Here is a 23,022-nt window from a genome sequence, read left to right as displayed (position 1 = left end):
AGACTGGAGGCCTTTAAATACCAAAGCTTTTGCCCCTCAGTGGATCTTTTTCTTCAGGATGACATGCTGAGGTTGATAAAAGATCAACATGTGCTCTAGAGTGAGCAGTTTTGCTGTATATACTCAACCTGGAATGAAAAGACCCCTAAGGTTAAGAGCAGTCCAAAATAAAATAGTGCACATGTAGAAAGCCTGAGAGTCCTAACATTTTGAATTAGTATGTTATTGTTCTGAAGAGTCTCCTAATGAGTCTCCTAATGATCAGACCATTTCCACTTAGGAATAGTAGGCTACTTAGATGCACTTATAGAGACACTGGAATGGCTGGAATAATAATAATAAATTAATTTAGAGTCTGTTGAGTATTGCTGACAGCTGATTTTATTCATGAAAAGTCATGGTTTCGACATATACACACTTCATTCTACTGTAAAACATTCATATTATCTCCACATTGTCACTGTTTTAGTGCAACATAATTCATTCCAGAAAAGCTTGATTTAGTTTCACATTAAAGGGTTGCTCGGCATGACTGAAAGAGTAGTAAACACACACACACGCACACAAAATGAAATAATATAAAACCTTATTCACAACAACACATTGAGTCTGAAATCTTACTTCTTTATTGTGATTCCATTTTTTCTCACTTTTAGTTTTTGCACCGTAATTTATTTGAAACTAGAAGCTTGAACAATTTGAATAACCCATGATGAAACAAATAATAAACAAATCGGATAGAAGAACAAACCCAAAGTTAGCTTTTATGCAAAGTGATGGAAAACAGAAGAGAGTTTGCACTGAGTCTCAGAGTAAGTACTGCAATAAAACAAGCAAACAGCTATTTATAATCCAAGCCAATATTTATGTATTTGATAGAAGGTGACTTGCTGTGTGTGGATAGATGAGCTCACAATAGGACCGTGCTGAAAACAATAAGGACATTACTGCAGTGTTCCCACACTTTTTGACCAATGGATTTCCAGATCTTTGTTCATGATCATTGGATAAGGAGTTTATGGAAATTTAACTCACAAAGAGCATTTTCTAACCAATGAAATATTTTTGGAGTTGAGCATAACTAGTAAAATTCATATTCACTGTAGAAAAGTCCAATTTAAATTCCTAGGTTTTCCGTGACCGTGGTACCCGAATACTATTTTTCTCTCACTTCGCTTAGCAAGTTTGCTTGCTGCAATTGTGAATATGATTTTTAATGTTTTTTGTGGGTGTGAATCACTCATTTGTCCATTAGATAAATTAACATCTAAACAAAACAAACAAATAAAAAATAAATCAAGATTCTGTTTCACCAAACAGGATGCAAACTGTTCAAAAATAAATCTAAATAATATAAACTATGTAAGTAATATAACAGTGTCTCTAATAAAATAGAATCAAGATCAACACCCGTTCATAAAATCATTTTTTAGACATATATTTCCATCTGTAAAATTGAAGAATACATGTTCTGCTTTTGATCATTCATTAAAAGTCATTAAAAAAAAAATCTCAGATGTTTATATCTTAATGTAGTGTATATATATATTGTATGATTTAGATCAAAACAAGATGATTTTTTTAAATGACCAAAGATGATGATACTCATTCAACCATAAAGTTACTCTCATTCATGGCTATAAATCAATCTTTCAGCAAAAACTTTCAAAATAATATACTAAAGATTCTCATAAACATTCAATGCAGCAGCTAACGTACGTTTTACAACATATTCTAGTCCCTTCAGGAAAAAAATGGCACTTGTCTGAGACATCTCCATTCCATCCATCCATTACAAGATCACTAGGTAGTTTCCAAGCACATCTTGAATCAGTCGACCTCTACATAAACTCAGCTTTGGCTGTTATACCATCCTCTTGCATTCACAGGGACTGAGTTTTCTCTGAAAACCAATGCTGCCGATACGCTATTAAGAGGAATTTGTACCGATGCATGCTGTATTCACTGAAATCTGCTATATATAATACATTCCTGGTGTTAAACGCAAAGACGTCAACATATCAGAAGTTGAGTGTCAGGGAAAACCAAACCATGTGTGCTTTAATGAACTGGAAATTCTTGCAAAAATGTCACTCCCTAAAGCTGCGAGGCCTTTCAATATTACAATAAAGTCAATCCGCTTTAGTTTAGATCAAAACACTTTAGTAAAAGACAAGGCGCATCTTGTTTGAGGACATGATTTCAGTCAATAGTTTTCATATATACTGATAATCACTACAGTATAACAACTAGCAGTAATAAAAGTATTACTTATGCCATAAAAACTAGGTCAAAAAAAGATATACACCATTTTCCACAAATCTCAAGGCCCTGGTTCACAATTGGAAGACACCACAAAAATACACATTGACATTACATTTTTTGCGTCGAGTGATGGACTAGTCTTCTCGATTGAGTTTTGTGTATGAAATACAGTCACTCTTCTCAACCAGGATGGGTCCAAGTTCCTGACCACTTGCTAGAGATGCAATGTTGAGAATTTCTAAAATAGGTTTGTCAAAAAGTCATAGGAAAGAAGTGTAGGACGAGAGGAGCTTAAAGTAAGGATGACGTCCTGAACAATAAACACAACTGCACTGTGCATGCTGGCCACAGCTAACGGAGGTAAATGCACTGAAATCCATTACGCTTTTGGACGACAGGTTTTGTGTGTGTGTGTGTGTGTGTGTGTGTGTGTGTGTGTTTCAGGTGGCGTAAACGCTGTGGCGAGGACAGAAGATTCTGTGCTTGATCTGCTTACACACACCGCACATTTACCGGCCCCCTAAGGGCCCACCAAGGGCTGGGTTTTTCCTGAGGCTGTGTCTCTCTCTGTCCTTATCCTGGAGAACCCCGGAGCCGTCTTCTCATCTCTCTGGAGGACGTCCAGTGCTCACTGAGAGATGGGTGCTGCAGGGGTGCCGGGCGTTGAGGGGGTGGACGGAGTTTGTGGAGTGCTCTGGTAGGAACGCAGAAGGACTTTGTGCTTTGTTGCCACCTCGGCCCTGACCTGCTGCTGCTGCTCCAGGAACTCCTTGAGGCGTGTGGTGGTAAATGTCAGAGTCTGTCTCCGCAGTCTCATTAGATAAGCGTCCTGCAGCCAGGAGTTGTTGAAGCAGTCCTTAATGGTAGGACGGGCCCTGAAACACAGAAACGGAGGAATCAGTTAACATCAAGACACATAGCCTGGCCCATACTGAAAGCCAGATGACTGAGAGGTGAAAGGTGCCACAAACATCACGCCAAACAGAATCGCAAAAAATGATGTTTCCAAAAAGAATACATTTTAATTTATTTAAAAAATATGCTTAAAATAATTTAGAAATTACCATAATTCTCAACGGTGATTCTAATTAGATCCTCGTTACTGTTGTAAAATTATTTATCACATTATTCAATAAAAATCAGTTAAAAAAAGAAGCAACGCTACTATGATGTATATAAATACTTAAAATTGAATATATAATTAAAATATGTTTTTGTGCATTACAAATGTGATTTTTTTTTTGTCATTTTACTAAAGCAATGAGGATCTATTTTCTAAATTATTTTAATATTTGGAAATATTTAAGAAATAATTTTACAGCAGGAATGAGGATCTAATTTGTAAATTATTTTAATAATTATATATATATATATATATATATATATATATATATATATATATATATATATATATATATATATATATATATATATTTCAATATTCTTAACCTTCATTCAATAAAATATAGTGATTTAGTTTTTTTTTATTTTATCAAAATCTTAATATTAAAATATATTATTTATATTAAATATATATTGTATATTAAATACATATATTAAATTATTTATATTCAAATATTAATATTATAATAATTTAAAATGTATTAGTCTCAATGATTCTCAATTATGATTCTAATTAGATCCTCATTACTGTTGTAAAATTATTTATCACATTATTCAATAAAAATCAGTTAAAAAAGAAGCAACACTACTATGATGTATATAAATACTTAAAATTGAATATATAATTAAAATATGTTTTTGTGCATTACAAATGTGATTTTTTTGTCATTTTACTAAAACAATGAGGATCTAATTTGTAAATTATTTTAATAATTATATATATATATATATATATATTCTTAACATTTATTCAATAAAATATAGTGATTTAGTTTTTTTTTATTATTTTATCAAAATCTTAATATTAAAATATATTATTTATATTAAATATATATTGTATATTAAATACATATTAAATTATTTATATTCAAATATTAATATTATAATAATTTAAAATGTATTAGTCTCAATGATTCTCAATTATAATTATAATTAGATCCTCATTTACTGTTAGTTGTAGTCAATTAAAACAAAATCATATAAAGTTATTTTTATTAAAATCAGTATAATTACAGTAATTATAATTGCAAAGAAAAATGTTCTTAATTGTCATGAATATAATGTTACAATGCAAAAACATAATGGTCATAAAAAGGCCTCATTTCACAATGCAAAATAAAACGTTTTTCTTTCTATTTCGGGTGAAATGTGACTCAGACATGTTCTTGACAGGTTTCTTGAGATTTACACATACAGCCTAGATGATTTTTTAATGCACTGTTTTACTTACCAAGGGTAGCTGCACAGGATCTTTTTGAGGAACAGAGAGGCACTTTGGGACACATTTTGGTAGAGCTTACTGAGGTCAAACTTGGCTGCCTGGATTCTGGCCTCTGTCTCAGCAGGGTCATTCTCTGTAAACGGCAGTCTCCCGCTGAGCCTGAATGGTGTACAGCATGACAAAGCTTCGAGTTACACACTAGAATAGCATTTAAGTCAAACATAATCACAGACACTGACAGCACACAAGCTTCAGAGAGCTTCTGGAATGTGAAGACAAAACTCATGAGACAAAACAATTGTAATGATTCAAATGCTCCCGCTGGAATAAGATTGCTAACTAAATTGCAGGTATCACAGAAAGCACTATACAGCAAAATAAGACATTTAAAATCAACATAAAATCAGTTTAATTTCAAAGACAGAGTTGCAGTGGATAGCACTCACATGATATAAGTCAATACGCCAATGCTCCATATGTCAGCTGGTGGACCCACCACGTCTCCTTTCAACATCTCAGGGGCTTTCAGTAGATATCAGAAGAGATTAAAACACATTAGAAAGTGTCAAGAATCGCACAATTACTTAAATGAGAAGGAATGGGATACCACAGGAATATCTAACAAAGAACAACCATACAATATTTTAAAAGGATTATGAATATAATGCAAATAAATAAAGTAACGCTTGTCTACGTTTGTAACATGACTTTGACTATTGAAATGTGACTTTGACTGTGTTCTGAGTGGTTGCTAAAGAAACAGTAGTTAGCTAGTGACTAAGATTTTTTTCTGCGCCAAAGAGGCATTAAAAGTTTGTGTTTTGGGATGTACCAATGCACATAAGAGTCTCCCTAGACTCCCGCCATCTGAGTCACTGAGGACATTGTGGTTAAATTTCACGTTTGAAGGAAATTTCCCAAAGAAATTCAGTAAAATTTTAACAACTTGTGTTGTTAAAATTGTTAAATCATTTTGCACAGGACTGCTTCACAAACGAGGGTCTTTTCAATGCTGGATTTTCACAAAGGTTGATTCTGAAACATATAAGGATGAACACCACTACTGCCAGTTTCTGACACGTTCAGTGCATGAGATTGTCCTGTTTTGTTGTTGCCAATATGCCAGAGCATGAACTCTTGAAGCTCTGCCCTCTTCTTGAAAGGGGGCCGGGAACAGCAGCTTATTGGCATTTAAAGGGACGCGTTTTTGCTCACACCCCAAAAGTGGCACATTTTCCATGATATAAAAAATGATCTGTGGGGTATTCTGAGCTAAAACTTCATATACACACTCTGGGGACATCAGAGATTTATTTTAATTGTAAAAAGGGGCATAATAGGACCCCTTTATTATTAGCAAGACAACGTTGAAAGAAATATGAAACAATATGTACAAAAATGTTGTCTTACACATATAATCTAGAGTTCCAATGGATGGGCAGAACTGCTTCAGGAACAGTGGATTGAAGGTCTGTGCACTACCAAAATCAATAATCTTAACAACATTCATGTAAGTGACAATGATATTCTCTGGTTTGATATCCAGATGCAGGATTCTCCGGCTGTGCAGGTAGTCCAGACCCTGAAGTATCTGTACGATATATGCCACCACGTCATCCTCTGAGTATCGGAACCTAGGAAGGGAGATAAACAAAGAGCTTCACAATCAGAGATATACTTCATAAACTTAATGCTGTCAAGTTTTTAAATAATGTTTAAATACTGATTAAATTATTTGTTTTGGTTAATGCTGTTTTTTTTTTTTAAATCAAGTACAATCAAATATGAAAATTATAAAGTATATTTTTGGCTTTTTAATTGATTAAAATTATGACACAGTTCCCATACTTTAAATCAAGTATATTTTTTCAGTACTTTTCATAGCCCTGTTCACAAACACCATACAACTACCCCGTACACCATCAAGTCAAGTGTTGTGTAGTAGCCCACAGTGCAAAACAGTGTTGGGGAAGGACTGAAAAAGCCCGCAGCAGTATCTGACCTGTCAATCAGACTATAGAGCAGCTCTTTCCCTGAGCAGCACTCAGAGATGAGCACCAGGTAGCGTGGGGTGACGTAGGCCTCATGCAGAGCCATGACCTTCTCGTGGTGGAGGGACTTCAGTATGTCATACTCCTGTAACACAGCCTCCTTGCTATCAGGCTCATACGGCACAATCTTGGCCATGTACAGGTTACCGGTGGCGTTTTCCCGACACTCTCTGATCACACCAAAACGACCTCTGTGGTGAAAAAAATACATGATGATCAATTGCAGTCAATGTCAGTTTTAAATCATTTATTTGTCTAATAATAATCTTATTTTTGCTTTGAAAAAGGTTTATACTTTTGTAAAATAAATTCCACTTGGTTTGATAATCTGTTATATAGTGCAAAACATTCATACATTTTGTCCAAATTTTTTTTTGGGCCATTGTACAAAAACTATGAATTATTCTGACTTTATAATTCGCAATTGCGACTTTATATCACGCAATTCTGGCTTTATAATTCGCAATTGCGACTTTATATCACGCAATTCTGACTTTATAATTCGCAATTGCGACTTTATATCATGCAATTCTGACCTTATAATTCGCAATTGCGACTTTATATCACGCAATTCTGACCTTATAATTCGCAATTTCGACTTTATATCATGCAATTCTGACTTTATAATTCGCAATTGCGACTTTAAATCACGCAATTCTGACTTTATAATTCGCAATTTCGACTTTATATCACGCAATTCTGACCTTATAATTCGCAATTGCGACTTTATATCATGCAATTCTGACCTTATAATTCGCAATTGCGACTTTATATCACGCAATTCTGACTTTATAACATCCAATTGTGACTTTATATCAGGCAATTCTGACTTTATAACATCCAATTGTGACTTTATATCAGGCAATTCTGAGTAAAAAGTCAGAATTGTGAAATGTAAACTCATAATTGCGAGAAAAAAAGTCAGAATTGTGAGATAAAAAGTCGCAATTTGTCTAATAATAATAATCTTATTTTTGCTTTGAAAAAGGTTTATACTTTTGTAAAATAAATTCCACTTGGTTTGATAATCTGTTATATAGTGCAAAACATTCATACATTTTGTCCAAATTTTTTTTTGGGCCATTGTACAAAAACTATGAATTATTCTGACTTTATAATTCGCAATTGCGACTTTATATCACGCAATTCTGACTTTATAATTCGCAATTGCGACTTTATATCATGCAATTCTGACCTTATAATTCGCAATTTCGACTTTATATCATGCAATTCTGACCTTATAATTCGCAATTGCGACTTTATATCATGCAATTCTGACTTTATATCACGCAATTCTGACTTTATAATTCGCAATTGCGACTTTATATCACGCAATTCTGACCTTATAATTCGCAATTGCGACTTTATATCATGCAATTCTGACCTTATAATTCGCAATTGCGACTTTATATCATGCAATTCTGACTTTATATCACGCAATTCTGACTTTATAATTCGCAATTGCGACTTTATATCATGCAATTCTGACTTTATATCATGCAATTCTGACCTTATAATTCGCAATTGCGACTTTATATCATGCAATTCTGACTTTATATCATGCAATTCTGACCTTATAATTCGCAATTGCGACTTTATATCATGCAATTCTGACTTTATATCACGCAATTCTGACTTTATAATTCGCAATTGCGACTTTATATCACGCAATTCTGACCTTATAATTCGCAATTGCGACTTTATATCATGCAATTCTGACCTTATAATTCGCAATTTCGACTTTATATCATGCAATTCTGACCTTATAATTCGCAATTGCGACTTTATATCATGCAATTCTGACCTTATAATTCGCAATTGCGACTTTATATCATGCAATTCTGACCTTATAATTCGCAATTGCGACTTTATATCACGCAATTCTGACTTTATAATTCGCAATTGCGACTTTATATCACGCAATTCTGACTTTATAATTCGCAATTGCGACTTTATATCACGCAATTCTGACCTTATAATTCGCAATTGCGACTTTATATCATGCAATTCTGACTTTATAATTCGCAATTGCGACTTTATATCACGCAATTCTGACTTTATAATTCGCAATTGCGACTTTATATCACGCAATTCTGACTTTATAATTCGCAATTGCGACTTTATATCACGCAATTCTGACCTTATAATTCGCAATTGCGACTTTATATCATGCAATTCTGACCTTATAATTCGCAATTGCGACTTTATATCATGCAATTCTGACTTTATATCATGCAATTCTGACCTTATAATTCGCAATTGCGACTTTATATCATGCAATTCTGACTTTATATCACGCAATTCTGACTTTATAATTCGCAATTGCGACTTTATATCACGCAATTCTGACCTTATAATTCGCAATTGCGACTTTATATCACGCAATTCTGACCTTATAATTCGCAATTGCGACTTTATATCATGCAATTCTGACCTTATAATTCGCAATTTCGACTTTATATCATGCAATTCTGACCTTATAATTCGCAATTGCGACTTTATATCATGCAATTCTGACCTTATAATTCGCAATTGCGACTTTATATCATGCAATTCTGACCTTATAATTCGCAATTGCGACTTTATATCATGCAATTCTGACCTTATAATTCGCAATTGCGACTTTATATCATGCAATTCTGACCTTATAATTCGCAATTGCGACTTTATATCATGCAATTCTGACCTTATAATTCGCAATTTCGACTTTATATCATGCAATTCTGACCTTATAATTCGCAATTGCGACTTTATATCATGCAATTCTGACTTTATATCACGCAATTCTGACTTTATAATTCGCAATTGCGACTTTATATCACGCAATTCTGACCTTATAATTCGCAATTGCGACTTTATATCATGCAATTCTGACCTTATAATTCGCAATTGCGACTTTATATCATGCAATTCTGACTTTATATCACGCAATTCTGACTTTATAATTCGCAATTGCGACTTTATATCATGCAATTCTGACTTTATATCATGCAATTCTGACCTTATAATTCGCAATTGCGACTTTATATCATGCAATTCTGACTTTATATCATGCAATTCTGACCTTATAATTCGCAATTGCGACTTTATATCATGCAATTCTGACTTTATATCACGCAATTCTGACTTTATAATTCGCAATTGCGACTTTATATCACGCAATTCTGACCTTATAATTCGCAATTGCGACTTTATATCATGCAATTCTGACCTTATAATTCGCAATTGCGACTTTATATCATGCAATTCTGACTTTATATCACGCAATTCTGACTTTATAATTCGCAATTGCGACTTTATATCATGCAATTCTGACTTTATATCATGCAATTCTGACCTTATAATTCGCAATTGCGACTTTATATCATGCAATTCTGACTTTATATCACGCAATTCTGACTTTATAATTTGCAATTGCGACTTTATATCACGCAATTCTGACCTTATAATTCGCAATTGCGACTTTATATCATGCAATTCTGACTTTATATCACGCAATTCTGACTTTATAATTCGCAATTGCGACTTTATATCATGCAATTCTGACTTTATATCACGCAATTCTGACTTTATAATTCGCAATTGCGACTTTATATCATGCAATTCTGACCTTATAATTCGCATTTGCGACTTTATATCATGCAATTCTGACTTTATATCACGCAATTCTGACTTTATAATTCGCAATTGCGACTTTATATCACGCAATTCTGACCTTATAATTCGCAATTGCGACTTTATATCATGCAATTCTGACTTTATATCACGCAATTCTGACTTTATAATTCGCAATTGCGACTTTATATCATGCAATTCTGACCTTATAATTCGCAATTGCGACTTTATATCATGCAATTCTGACTTTATATCACGCAATTCTGACTTTATAATTCGCAATTGCGACTTTATATCACGCAATTCTGACCTTATAATTCGCAATTGCGACTTTATATCATGCAATTCTGACTTTATATCACGCAATTCTGACTTTATAATTCGCAATTGCGACTTTATATCACGCAATTCTGACCTTATAATTCGCAATTGCGACTTTATATCATGCAATTCTGACCTTATAATTCGCAATTGCGACTTTATATCACGCAATTCTGACTTTATAACATCCAATTGTGACTTTATATCAGGCAATTCTGACTTTATAACATCCAATTGTGACTTTATATCAGGCAATTCTGAGTAAAAAGTCAGAATTGTGAGATGTAAACTCATAATTGCGAGAAAAAAAGTCAGAATTGTGAGATAAAAAGTCGCAATTACATTTTTTTGTATTTTATTCAGTGGCGGAAACAAGCTTTCATACTTCTCACTTAGGGAAGCCAGGGATTAAAAAAAAATACCAAAAAACCCCCATAATAATAAAAAATAAAATAAAATATACATGTCTGAAAACACTGAACAGAAATAAATCACTCAACGACTCCAAAACGTGGGAACGGCAGTTACATCAAAAGCTGATTTACTTGATGATAGACAGCAGCCAATTATTTAAAATATATTCTAACACAGAGTTTATCATGCTATATTATTATATAGATTACTTACAGCTACTTTTGTATTTGATGTTGTTTTGATTTTATTATTTGATGTTGATTTGATAAATAGCTATTAAAAGCTATTTTGTGACACTAGCATAAGATAATATAAAATTGATCAGTCGTCGCACTTTACCTTGCTTTCTCATCCATGAATGTGTACGGTTTCTGGGGGACGCCCTGCCTTAGGGTCAAGTCTCCAGGTTTTCCTATAGGGGTCCTGCGCCCTGTAGGAGTGATGCGTCCAGATGGAGTGGCTCGTCCACTTGGGGTCATACGATTGGGTGTTCCAGTACCCTCCCCTACGGGACTCAGACTTGTAACTAACACCACTGGTGGTGACAGGGCTGGAGTAGGCGTGTTTGGGGTGACTGGGGTCACATGTGCTGTGGTGGTGGTAGGGACATACATAGGCACTGAGGAGATGGGCTTGCCGATAGCGGGCGGAGGGGACACTAGTGGAGGTGGGGACACTGGAGGAGTTTGAGATAGGGGGGACACCACATTGATGGGGGTTTGAGGTTTGGGCAGAACGACGGGTGGTGAAGGTTTGGCAGGAGGAGGTTGAGCTGCAGGGGATGCTGGGGAGGGTTTGGCCACAGTGATGTTGAGAGTGGTCTTAGCTTTGGCAGGAGTAGGAATCCCGGGAGATGGAGTTTGAATATCAGGTACAGTACGATGACTCGGGGGAAGGGCAGCAGGGGAAGGTGTAGTAGTTGACGCAGGAGGAGATACAGGTTTTACTGGCTGGGCTGTAGAGGGCGCTGAAGTAGTCGGTGGTGCAGCAGCCGGTTTCACTGCAGCAGGCTTCATTGCAGGTAAAGTCATGGTAGATTTTACTACTGCTGGTGCAGGAGGCGGAGCTGACGAAAGTGTTTTGACAACAACTGTTCCACTGGACTTTTGAGGTGCTGTGGAAAAGACTTTAAATTTGAATAATGAAGATGCATAGATGCATAAGCTCCATTAAAAATGATTTTATATTACACTACTGTACTGTTCAAAAGTTTGAAGGTAAGATTTTTAATGTTTTTGAAAGAAGTCTCTTATGCTCACCAAGGTAACACTTATTTGATCAGAAAAACTAATATAGTGAAAATATTTTCACAATTTAAAATAACTGTTTTCTATTTGAATATATTTTACAGTACAGCTGATTTGGTGCTCAAAATAACATTTCCTTCTACTGTCAATGTTGAAAACAGTTGCTGCTTAATGTTTTTGTGGAAATCATGATATTTGATAGTTTCAGGATTCCTTGATGAATATAAACTTCATTTGAAATATACATTTTTATAACAATGTAAAATTCTTTACTGTCAATTTCAATTTAATGTGTCCTTGCTGAATAAAATTATTGATTTATTTTGAATGAAAAAAATCCTAAACTTTTGAACGGTAGTGTATACAGTATAATGTTAGCTTAACATTTAAAAAGGTGGAAAAAACATTTTGTTGTTGACATCAAAGCCATATATCCAATCAAACTACAATATTTTGGTTCAAATTCATTGTCATGTCGTAAAAGCTAGACAATCTTGGCAGTTTTTGTGACATGTCTTTGTCTTAACAAGGTAAAAGAAAATATGACCCAAAATACATTAAATATGGATTCATTTGCAACAAATATGAAGATTTTGTTTAGTGAATTATTAGCTGCTGACAGCATGAAACAGTTGAAAATCACTTTTGTGCACCTGTTGAGTCCAGGACCACTTTTTCAGACAAGTTGCTGTAAGGTCCCTGGCCAGCCTTGTTCACACAGGCCACTCTGAACCTGTATGCGGCACCAGTTGGAAGGTCCATGACATTGTAGTAACAGTCAGCCACACCTGTGGCTACTATCAGCCAGTTAGTCTCACCTATAGGAAAATAAACATTGTAAAGAATAAGAATTAGCTGCAATACCAATCCTTTCCAAAAGAGGGCAGTAGAAGGGAATGATAACTGTCTTTCCTCTGCAGTGCATTATCCACCATTTATTTTAAAATCTACATATGAATTAAACAAATAAAAAGTAAATTTGACTGATTTGGGAAAATCAAGATGGAGGGTGGATTTTAAGGGTGGACTACAATTACACTACAATTTTTGCATTTAAAATGATATTAGGAAATGCAGCTGATAATCTTTTCAACATTATACTGTACCTTACAAATCCCACTCTAAATCATCAGTCAAAGCAAGATGAATAATGAAAGATGTCCACTAACCCTCTTTCTTCCTCTCCAGAGAGTAGGTGCATGGTGCCGTGGTGTCTGAGGGTCTCCACACAACCAGGGCGGTGTTTTTATATTTCTGAGGAACCTCAGGGGTCCCAGGACTATTAGGCAGACCTACAAAATAATATTCAGTTTTTACTACTACAAATTCTTATTTGGTTGATCTGTCTTGACAAACATACACTATCATTCAAAAGTTTGGGGTCAGTAAGTACTTTTTGTTATACTTTTATTCAGCAAGCAAACATTTAATTGATAAAAGGTGACAGTAAAGATATTTACAATGTTACAAATCATTTGAAATTAAAAAATGCTGTTCTATTGAACTTGAATAAAAAAATATTAAGCAGCATAATAAGAAGAAATGTTTCTTGTTTCTTCAATTTAGCATATTAGAATGATTTCTTCAGAATAATGTGACAATGAGGATTGGAGTAATGGCTGCTTAAAATATAGTTTTGCATCACAGGAATAAAAAAAATTAAAATAGGAAAGTTATTTTCTATTAATATTATTTGACAATATTACTGCTTTGACTGTATTTTGACCAAATAAACGCAGCCTTCCTGAACATAAGAGACTTCTTTCAAAAACATTTAAAAAAATCTTACAGAACCCAAACTTTTTTAAGTGTGTATTATTGGCTTTAGCAAGTTTTATAAACTGGACCAAACAATCATATAACTTTTAAACTTTATATTTGCTGTAGAAATTTCCCACATTTTTACAATTTCCACGGTTTTCCTTGATCGTGGGAACCCTGTGAAAAATGGCATACTATTATAATAGCCACATTTCAGGCACTATACACACAAAAAAATAATAATAAATGAAAAAACACTGTCAGGTGAGGCAACTACAAGATATTTGCCCCTCTGCTAGCAAGTCACCTTTCCATATTAATCAGCTCTGAAGCACAAAAAGGAGTGAATAATTTATGGCCTGCTGTTAGGAGAAAATGGCTTTGCACAATGATAAGCAGTGCATTAGACTGCACACGATGTTAGAAAGCCAATGGCATTTCTGTTCTCAAGGCTAAAAGAGCTCCTTCCTGAGTCTAGCTGTGAGCTATGCACTAACTCTTAAAAAATAAATTAAACTGTTCTTTCACTGTGTCCCACTTTCATCTCTGTTCTAGCCATTACTTTTCTGAGAAATTCTGGAACGTTGTGTTGTGGCACTTCTCTTTTTATTCCCTCCTTAAGGGGTTTTCACACTGACAGAGCTTTCCTGCAGCAAAGTGACTGGATCTCAATGAGAGATCTGAGGCAACATCACTATGGCAATGTGATGTGAGCGTGTCCAGTGACATGTCAAAGTTGAGAAAAGTAATGTGTAAAAACTGATGCATGTATAACCATGTCAGAAAATGTCAGTATTCTGAGTTAAATTAAGTTTGCCTGATGTACTGATAATCATTCTTGTTATGAAGTATTATGCAATTTATACACTAACAATTTCCCAGAGCAGAATATTAAAGGGTTAGTTCACCCAAAAATGAAAATTCTATCATTAATAACTCACCTTTATGTCGTTCCACACCCGTAAGACCTTCGTTCATCTTCGGAACACAAATTAAGATATTTTTGATAAAATCCGATGGCTCAGTGAGGCCTGCATTGCCAGCAGGACAATTAACACTTTCAATGCCCAGAAAGCTACTAAAGACATATTTAAAACAGTTCATGTGACTACAGTGGTTCAACCTTAATGTTATGAAGCGACGAGAATGCTTTTTGCGTGCCAAAAAGACAAAATAACGACAATATATTACAAAATAACGACAATATATTACAAAATAACGACAATATATATTGATATTATTCAACAATATCTAGTGATGGGCGATTTTAAAACACCGCTTCATGAAGCTTTGAAGCTTTTGTTGAATAAAGTCATTATTTTGTTTTGTTTTTTTGCGCACAAAAAGTATTCTCGCTGGCAATGCAGGTTTTATCAGATTTTATTAAAAATATCTTAATTTGTGTTCCGAAGATGAACGAAGGTCTTCTGGGTTTGAAACAACATGAACGTGAGTAATTAATGACAGAATTAAAATTTTTGGGTGAACTAACCCTTTAAGTTTTCTTGTCTTTCAACTTACGAGCAAGGGACACAACGCATGAGCTGGTGACAGAGGCCAGTGTGTTTGAAGCCACACATTCATAAAGGCCTGCATCTTTCTTGGTGGTCTTCATAATCATCAGCAGCTGTCTCCCATCAGGGCAGGATATCAAGTTCATCCTTGGGTCAATCTCAAGTGGCTTCTTATCTGAGAATACACAAAGTTGAAAGAAAAAATGTTAGTTTGGAGCTTAAACTTTTTCCAAAATCATAATCTGAAAGCCACAACCTAGTGTTCTTGAATGTTAATGTTGACATTTTAGACTTTGACTTCGGTGGTGTTACTTTGAGGTGACATTTACTTTGAGGTGAAAAGAGATCCTTCTATATATAGCCAAAAAATAAACAGGTTTGGTTATGTGAGCACATGGACTATTAATGCATCTAGAATCTGTGGTGCAAAGAAATATACAGCATGCATTTGATCATCTTTTAGTATAAAATGAACGACTGAAAGAACTAGTTTCTACATATAGAATAACATGAAGCCAATATAGTGAACAAAATCTTTACAGAAGTGAGATAATACACTCACAATATTGTAGTTATTTTATATTCAGCTTTTAAGCATATTGTACTCAATTTAGGTCAGATTCTTTTATCTTTAGTCCCATCAAAGCTAATATTATAATTTGAATCAGACCTTTCATCCATGAGATGTGTGGGTGAGGACTGCCAGCAGGGAGGCAGCTGAGAGTGACGGGATCTCCTTCCAAGAGAACGTGGTCCCTCAGTTTGATATGGAACACAGGAGGGAAGTCTAATTGTTGAGAGAATCAGTGAGACTATAATTTATCTCCCACAGCTGTGCCAAAGTAAGTCCATATGCATAATTGATTCATTGATGATATATGTAAATGTTTGTGACAAAGCAGGAAGTCATCCAACAGATGTCTCTTTTTGTGCAGACGTTACAGTGAAATACTGAAATAAAACATGCAATACCAGATGTTAGACGTGTGTACTGCCGAGAGCGGAGAGAGCCATTTTCCCTCGCAATGGAAGCTGGGATGTCTGGTTGTGAAGCGGTCTTGTCCCTTTTTCCCCTTGTCAACCCCCAACGGTCCCACCGTGATCTACGCTCAATATCTGCACCTGGGAAAGAAAAATTATGATATTTAAAGTCAGAAGAGTTGACAACAAACATAAAAGAGTTAATGTAATTAGAACATTAACCAGAATAAAATGGCATACTTTTAACCGCTGATTCTGATTGGATGCTTGACATGGAATCGAGAGATTCTGATGAGGTCCCTTTCCCTGACTGGGCAGCCAGTTGGTTCTGTGGGACACCCATCCTCTTCAGACTGCCCCCCTCAGAGGTGGAACGCCGCATTTTGGTGAATATAGGTGTCCTCTTGTGCTCCGTCTTGCCTTCATTTTCATCTTTCCTGTCCTCGGAGTGGCTCCTAATCCTTGTGGATAAGCTTGCCATGGTACTGCCAATCTTCTTTCGCATGGCAAGGATAGGTGACTCCGAAGGTGCTTTGGACTCAGGCTCTGGGGGAGGCTCAGGACCTCCATCCAACCTCACCATTTCAATCTCCTTCTTTTCTTGGGATCCCCTCCGTCCCAGTGCCCAGGACAGACGTCTCCTGGGTGCTGAAGCATCCTCCTCTTTGAGCTTCTCCTCCTGCCTCTCCACAGATGGGGTCCTTTTCAAGCGCATGGAGAGTCTCCTCATGAATCCAGGGTCCTTCTGTGCCTCACGAAGATCCTGAACTGATTTAGATTTCTCCTCTAACCTCCTGGGCACAAACTCTAAAGGAGCACCAATTGGCCCTGGGCGATACATTTCTTCTGCAGTTTCAGGAGCAACAGTGGTGGGCTTTTCTTCAGTCTTCTGAAATGAGAAACGTTTGAGACTACGGGTTAGAGAGGACTCGCGCTTTTTGAAGCGAGCTTCGAAGACCTCCTCAGATGCAAGGTCCTGGAGGTTGCTTCCAGGAGACGGCTCTCGCTTAGGTGAGGCACGAGTGGGAGTCTTAGGAGGACTTGGTTCTTTGGGAGGGTGTTCTGTTGAGGCAACCCGAGAAAAGACTGCGGGATGTTCAGTGGTTTGGTGAAGATCTGATTTGGATGAAGAAGCTGATAGAAGGGTTGGTTCAGAGATGTGTCTGGAAACAGGTGCATAGACTGGAACTGATGGTGGGGTGGACATTGGTGAAGGTGTGGGGACAGGAACAGGGTCAGGTAGGCTAGATGCCTGGACCGATGGTACCATGATGGTCTGCATGATACAGGCATATGCAGACATCCTACCATCCGGGAGGACTGTACGTGCAGGGAGAGATGGGGTCACATAGGTTGAAACGACACTCTGGGGGCTGGGAGCTGGGGCAGCTGTTGGGGTCACCATGATTGAGCTGGTGGAAACAATGATCTCTGGAGACTTTGGTGATGCCTTTACATCATCCTCAACTTCTTTAACCTCAATCTCTGGAGCAGGAGGCTCCGTTTCTTCCTCTGGCTCTTTATCCTCTCTTTCTTCCTCTTCTTCGATAGTTTCCTCTGCTATGGGGGTCTTCTGCTTAATTTCAGCAACTTTTTCAGACTCTTCACTGGGTTCCTCTAACTTGCTCTGGCCCTTCTCTTGTGCATCTGTCTCCCAAGGTTTCTGATCAATGCTTCTGACTTCATCCGCATTAGTCTTTGACACAACATTGACGTCTTCAGATTTACTGTCCTCGTAGACTTCTGACTCTTTTTCCTCAATTTTCTCCTTCTCATGTCTCTCTGGTTCTGGCGTAGGAATTTTTGGGGTGACGGGGCGAGAATCCTTGACTGGCTCTGTGAGAGCAGACATAGATACAGCTTGTTGCAGCCGTCTCTCCTCTATTTGTGCCAGTGGGATCTCTAGAGGTGCTCCAATCCGTCTGTGCAAGGGCATGGGCTCTGAATCACCCTGGCTGAAGGAAGCACTTTTGCGGAGTATTTTGGTCTTTGGGATGTCATCTCTAGGTGACTCGCTGGATGCTGCTCTAACAAGTGGAGGGTTACCAAGGCGAGATCCCCTCACATAGCGCTTCTCATCCCCCATACCTAATGTCTCCAGCAATGGGCCTCTTAATCCGCTCATCTTGTTGTCAACAGAGCCACCCCTGAGAAGTCTCTGCCTCATCAGTTCTAATTTCAGGGCGTAGTCTTCCTGGCTCAGCTTTGCAGCCCCTGGGCTTGGGCTCCTCCTTGGAAGCTCCATAGATACTGACTTTTGTAGAATTCTACTTCCATCGGCTGGGCTTTCTTCTGTGCCCTCCTCTGGTTTGATGTGGAGCTGTAGGGCACTGTCAGCTGAGCTCCCTCTGCGCAACTCTCCTCTGCGACGTGCTCCCTCTGGCTCATCTGATTCCATGCTTGAACCTCTGCGCATTGGTCTCTTGGCCTGTTCTGCCCTTTTGGCCAGTTCTGCTGGTTCTTCATCAGATGATCCTTTTTCATCTTCTTGTGTTGACCTCTTCCTTCCTCTACCCCTAGAATCTCCACCCTCTCTCTCTGACGTCTCCACTTCCATCGGCTCTGACTTCTGATGAATTGAAGCAGGCCTCTCAGCATTTCCATTTGGTCTACCTGTCATTTCATCATCCCCAACAATTTCAGTCAGTGACATTCTAGATCCTGAGAATTCCATGTTGAGGGGCATTGGGATAAAAGGCAGCTCATCAATGTCTTCATCCGAATCTGAAGATGATGAAGGTGGTGGTGAGCCTTGTTTCAGATGTCGTGGAACAGCAATGGAAATATGGCTGGAGGAGTCGTCCAGTAACTCAGGTATAGATCTCATCACCATCTTAGACTTGTAGCTGATAAGAGATCGCTAAAAGAGATGTGAACATTGTTACAACGACGTACGGAAAGAATTTATAATGCTCTAAACACTGAAAAAAAGTCACCAATATTATCTTACCTGCCATTTTCTTCTGGACATAAACTTTTTGAGGTACTCTGTGCTGATGCTCTTACCCTTATTCAGGGTCTAAAAGAAAGAAATATATATTTAAAAATGGCAAAGTAAATAACTGTTTCCATAGGAGTTATAGAGAGGAAATACTTGATTCTGAAATGTTCACAACTTAAATCAAGCATATATGTTGTACTAATTTAAATATGGGTCTCTGTTGTTACCTTGAACCAGGGGTGCCGAAGACATTCATTAGCATCGGGTCTCCTGCAGATAAAACAACATTAAACAAATTGGCAGTTAACACAAAGTGCTCTTAGCAGTGGAAACAATTTTCTTGACAATAAATTATCAACAGGAGCATGGTGCAACAGATAAGCCCCATAGATTCCACTTACAATCTATCAGCCACCAGCAGTTTGATGACGAATCCCTTGGCTTCATGGCAGAGGTCGGTAAACATGCTTTCTTCAAAAGCCACATTATAGTTTCTGATGTTGAGAACAGAGCTGCGGTCATTTTCTCCAGCAAAAGGAGAAACTCCAGTGAGACTGCAAAACAGAGTTCTCTAATGAAGTCTTAACTGAAGATACTTGTTTTAGCGATGAACATTCTAAGTAAATATATAACATAATATAATAATTTAAAATTATATAAATCATTTTATTATAGAGATAATTGACATAACCCTACCACAAGTATGTTAGAACTCCAATAGGCCTGTAAGAAAAAAAAAGTTGAATTGTGAGAAAGACACTAATGTATTCATGACACTTTAGAGGCTGCATACAGATTTGTTCAAGAGCCGTTTTGTGATAGAGGGACCAGGTGCGTTACCAGATGTCCGTTGCCTTGGAGACGGGTGTCTGGTTAACAATCTCTGGGGCGACAAATTCTGGAGTGCCATATTTGCAGTACTGTGCCTCATCAGGCGTGAACTTTACAGCATTTCCAAAATCACATAAGCGGATCTGATCACTAGTAGGGTCTGCCATAAGGATGTTATCAGGCTGAGTGGAAAAATAGAGGATTCTAGTCAACACATTGGTTCCTTACTGTGATTATTGCTTACTTATAGAAGGAAATGGTGATGACAACAAATTACATGATGTTTACCTTGATGTCTAGATGAAGTATGTCAAGCTGATGAAGATAGCTAAGACCCTCCAACAGCTGCCTCACGCTGGATCGGATCTGCAGGAAACAATTCAGACAGTTTAGGCACACGTGTCACATTGGCCTATCCCTACAGAAAGTCTCTGAGTAAATCTAAAGCTTCTTTCATCTGTGAAATAATATATTCCTTATCCAGAAGATGACTAGAGGATGCAAGGATAAATGGCCCAGGACAAACCAAATGTGACAAACTGTTACAGAATAGTCTGTTCACACATTTGAAAATTTTTATGGACACTTTGAAAGATCAAATTGGTTCACTCACCTCTGACTCCATTACTGTTGATTTCTTTGTAAGCCTTTCGAGAAGCTCCTCATGGCATCTTTATACATTGTCAAAGACAACAGAGCAATGGGGCAAAGCTTGTGGACAACTCATCACTACAACATGGGTGTGATTGATGGGTGTACAACAATTGTGACTGTGCAAGACTGGATGTGAGATAGTACTTTTGCAACACTATTGACACTTGGTCAGGACCCCTCGGTGTCACTTTTTAACGCACAGTACCCCGATTTTTCGATATGCAGGGTACTCCATTGCTTTCAATAAGAAACCTTTGGTGTCATACACAGATGCGATTAGCATGGGAATTTTATCCCTGTGCATTAAAAACTGACGAAAAGGGGTCCTGAGTAAGCGCCAATATGTGACAAGTTGGGAGTGTTGTCTTTTCTGTTTTTTTAAATTTAAAAAAAAACTAAAAAACTAAAACTTTGTTCAAAATTTTCAATTGTTCGATTTTAATTTCAGAATTTTAATGCATACTCAAGACTTTCAGACTTTCTATGTAAATGCACACACCGGAACAATTACAGGCATATGAGTAAGGCAGTTGTGAGTATGAAGAATTTAAGAGGTACAGATTACACAAACAGCTCTAGCAAATCTCAGTGCAGAAGGGCACTACTCATCAGAGGGTCTGACTAACAATGAACTATAAAAAAGTTCACCAAGACAAACTTTGAAGTTTAAACTTAAACTTGCTTTTATGGCCAGTGATCCCTAAAGCTCTCAGAGATGATAAAAAGGATACAGCTCTGTAATGATGATAACAGCATTCTTCTTCTCGAAGGCATCATGAAAGTAGAGGATCCGCTCATGGTCTAGATGAGACAGGATGTTCAGCTCTCTCAGAGCGGAGGCCTTCCGTTTAGCACGAGCCGAAATAAACTTGGCTGCATATTCAATCTTTCCTGCCTTCTGTATCACCCGCTTCACATATGAGAACGCCCCTCTAAAGAAAAGAACAATTCACAAAATACAGAAAATAGTTATTTTAAATTGTAATAATATTTCACAATATTACAGTTTTTACCGTATTTTTGATCTAATGAATGCAGTCTTGGCTGAAAGAGACTTCTTTCAAAAACATTAAACAATTTTAAATAACCCCAAACTTTTGAAAGGTACACACACATATTGCATTAAGTACTCAAGTTTTGTTAGACCGAATATTTTTCTCAATACTTTTCAGTAAATGCATAAAATCTATATTTATCATCAACATTTTCTGTTCACCATCTGTGGTCAAAATGTTGCCAAAAGGTGTACAAGGGTACAAAGGGCACTCCTATTATGCCTTAACATCCTTTTAGAACAGACAGCTCACTATGTTTTGGAAAAGAGTGTGTAGCATGTGTCTGTTTTCAGCGGGTTCAGGTCTTAATAGAACGATGGCAGTCGGCCATGAAGATTATAATTAAAGCACAGAGAGAGCGACAGCATGCAGAGCAGAGATACAGAGCCACGAAGGCTGCACTCCTCTCCGCCCAGTCGAGCGCTCAGTGTACCATTGTGTCAAACAAATAACCCTTCCTTTAAAATGTGGCTTTGACCATATTATACTGAACAGTTTCAAAGTCGCATTGAAGCAAATCTTATCTGGATCAAAACTGACATGGTTTGAGGAGTATGATGACTAGATCTGTCAATTTACTATAATATATTGATTAATTAATCGCATAATATAATAAACATTTTGAAAACCCCAAATGGAGGTTATTCAGATACGTTGTGGAAGATGAGTAAATCACTGAATAGACCTTAAAAAAAGTGGCTTTAGAAGCTAATATATTGTTTGTGTCCATTTTATTGAACGCATCGCTTTAAATTGACATCCCTAATATTTATATTAAGGGATTCTGGGTAGTTCCTCAATACAGAACCTGTACAAACCTTATTAAGAAGTGCAGAGATCCCATATTTATACAACCTTCAAATTTCAAGGGTCTTATGGCCTCTTCTGAGGTGGCTGAATCATCCTTTGATTGTGGAGCATGAAATTGCATACTTCCAGACCAAAAGTGTATTTTTAATAATGTGCCAACGCTTTTTTCGGCTGATGCTTTATTAAACCTTAGACGTGTGTGATGAGTCAGAAGACCT

At 36.9% G+C, this 23,022-nt stretch overlaps 1 protein-coding gene across 4 annotated transcripts in view; it reads right to left on the bottom strand.

Annotated features, from left to right (window-relative positions):
- Positions 1-363: 363 nt before the first annotated feature.
- The window catches only part of spegb (striated muscle enriched protein kinase b), a 95,814-nt gene continuing 73,155 nt past the window's right edge, over positions 364-23,022 (bottom strand). For all 4 annotated transcript variants that reach the window (XM_048194385.1, XM_048194386.1, XM_048194387.1 and 1 more), the window contains 20 exons: positions 21,671-21,871; positions 20,899-20,956; positions 20,574-20,651; positions 20,295-20,467; positions 20,151-20,177; positions 19,856-20,008; positions 19,682-19,724; positions 19,464-19,532; positions 16,754-19,373; positions 16,505-16,654; positions 16,203-16,319; positions 15,540-15,707; positions 13,427-13,549; positions 12,911-13,075; positions 11,350-12,124; positions 6,612-6,851; positions 6,020-6,243; positions 5,056-5,131; positions 4,619-4,768; positions 364-3,140 (listed from right to left, as the gene is read on the bottom strand). In XM_048194385.1, the coding sequence (XP_048050342.1) occupies positions 2,894-3,140; positions 4,619-4,768; positions 5,056-5,131; positions 6,020-6,243; positions 6,612-6,851; positions 11,350-12,124; positions 12,911-13,075; positions 13,427-13,549; positions 15,540-15,707; positions 16,203-16,319; positions 16,505-16,654; positions 16,754-19,373; positions 19,464-19,532; positions 19,682-19,724; positions 19,856-20,008; positions 20,151-20,177; positions 20,295-20,467; positions 20,574-20,651; positions 20,899-20,956; positions 21,671-21,871 (5,857 nt within the window). In that variant the 3' untranslated portion in view covers positions 364-2,893. The remainder of the gene's footprint in view (positions 3,141-4,618; positions 4,769-5,055; positions 5,132-6,019; positions 6,244-6,611; positions 6,852-11,349; positions 12,125-12,910; positions 13,076-13,426; positions 13,550-15,539; positions 15,708-16,202; positions 16,320-16,504; positions 16,655-16,753; positions 19,374-19,463; positions 19,533-19,681; positions 19,725-19,855; positions 20,009-20,150; positions 20,178-20,294; positions 20,468-20,573; positions 20,652-20,898; positions 20,957-21,670; positions 21,872-23,022) is intronic.

Source organism: Megalobrama amblycephala, linkage group LG6, assembly GCF_018812025.1.
Source record: "Megalobrama amblycephala isolate DHTTF-2021 linkage group LG6, ASM1881202v1, whole genome shotgun sequence".
Classification (NCBI taxonomy): Eukaryota; Metazoa; Chordata; class Actinopteri; order Cypriniformes; family Xenocyprididae; genus Megalobrama; species Megalobrama amblycephala.
This window is presented reverse-complemented; position numbering and strand designations above follow the sequence as displayed.